The sequence below is a fragment of the Camelina sativa genome, chromosome 1 (genome assembly GCF_000633955.1).
Source record: "Camelina sativa cultivar DH55 chromosome 1, Cs, whole genome shotgun sequence".
In the NCBI taxonomy this organism is placed as follows: Eukaryota; Viridiplantae; Streptophyta; class Magnoliopsida; order Brassicales; family Brassicaceae; genus Camelina; species Camelina sativa.
The window spans coordinates 2,345,764-2,346,559 of NC_025685.1; the positions used below are offsets into that span (position 1 = coordinate 2,345,764).

At 30.9% G+C, this 796-nt stretch overlaps 1 protein-coding gene across 1 annotated transcript in view; it reads right to left on the minus strand.

Annotated features, from left to right (window-relative positions):
- Positions 1-463, minus strand: part of LOC104723062 (zinc finger CCCH domain-containing protein 34-like) — a 2,905-nt gene extending 2,442 nt beyond the window's left edge. Inside the window, exon 1 of the mRNA XM_010441388.1 lies at positions 87-463. Within this exon, the coding sequence (XP_010439690.1) occupies positions 87-177 (91 nt within the window). The 5' untranslated portion in view covers positions 178-463. The remainder of the gene's footprint in view (positions 1-86) is intronic.

The window sequence follows — 796 nt, forward strand, 5'->3', positions numbered from 1 at the left end:
AAAAAAAAAAAAAAAAAAAAAAAAAAAAAAAAAAAAAAAAAAAAAAAAAAAAAAAAAAAAAAAAAAAAAAAAAAAAAAGACATTACCTTCAAGTCCGGTGTCGCCTCCATGAGAGGTCCATTGAAGAGATGGATCCGATCGCGACCCTTGTTCACCGGGGCGACCGTACCGCTCCATTGATAGACCCTAATCTCTCTACAGAAGAGAGGAGATTAGATAAATCCCTCAAAACAGCTAAAGATCAAGTCTTTTTTGCTTTTGTGGGAATGTTCAAGCTCCGATCGAAGGAAGAGTGTTGCAAAAAAATCTAAAGTTAAAAAGAAAAAAATCGGCAGATCGTAGTTTTGCTTCCACACCACTCTCAGTCGCTTTGATCTCTTTCTTTCTCTCTCTCTGCCTTCCTTCAAAGCTGAAACTTTGTTTTTTAATTTTGAACTAAATAAAAATAATAATTTTATAATATAATTTTTCAGCTACAAACGATTTTAATATATATATATATATATTTTTTGTTTGTTTTTTTGTGTCCGTAAACAAGTTTTTTTGTTTTTTTGGTGTTTAGGAAGTGATGGGGAAGTTTTTTTGTTGATCTTTCTTAATGCGTGCTCGCTTTTTTCGTGGGTGTGTGTTTTGCCGGTGGTGGTTAATTTATTCTACGCGCCCAAAACATAATCCTATTAATTATATTAGTCCACTTCTCTTTCCCTTTTATTTTTCTTCTTCTATCATTTACCAAATATTTTATAAAAACATTTTGTTGTCAGTAGTACGTAAATAAAATATACAAAATACAATT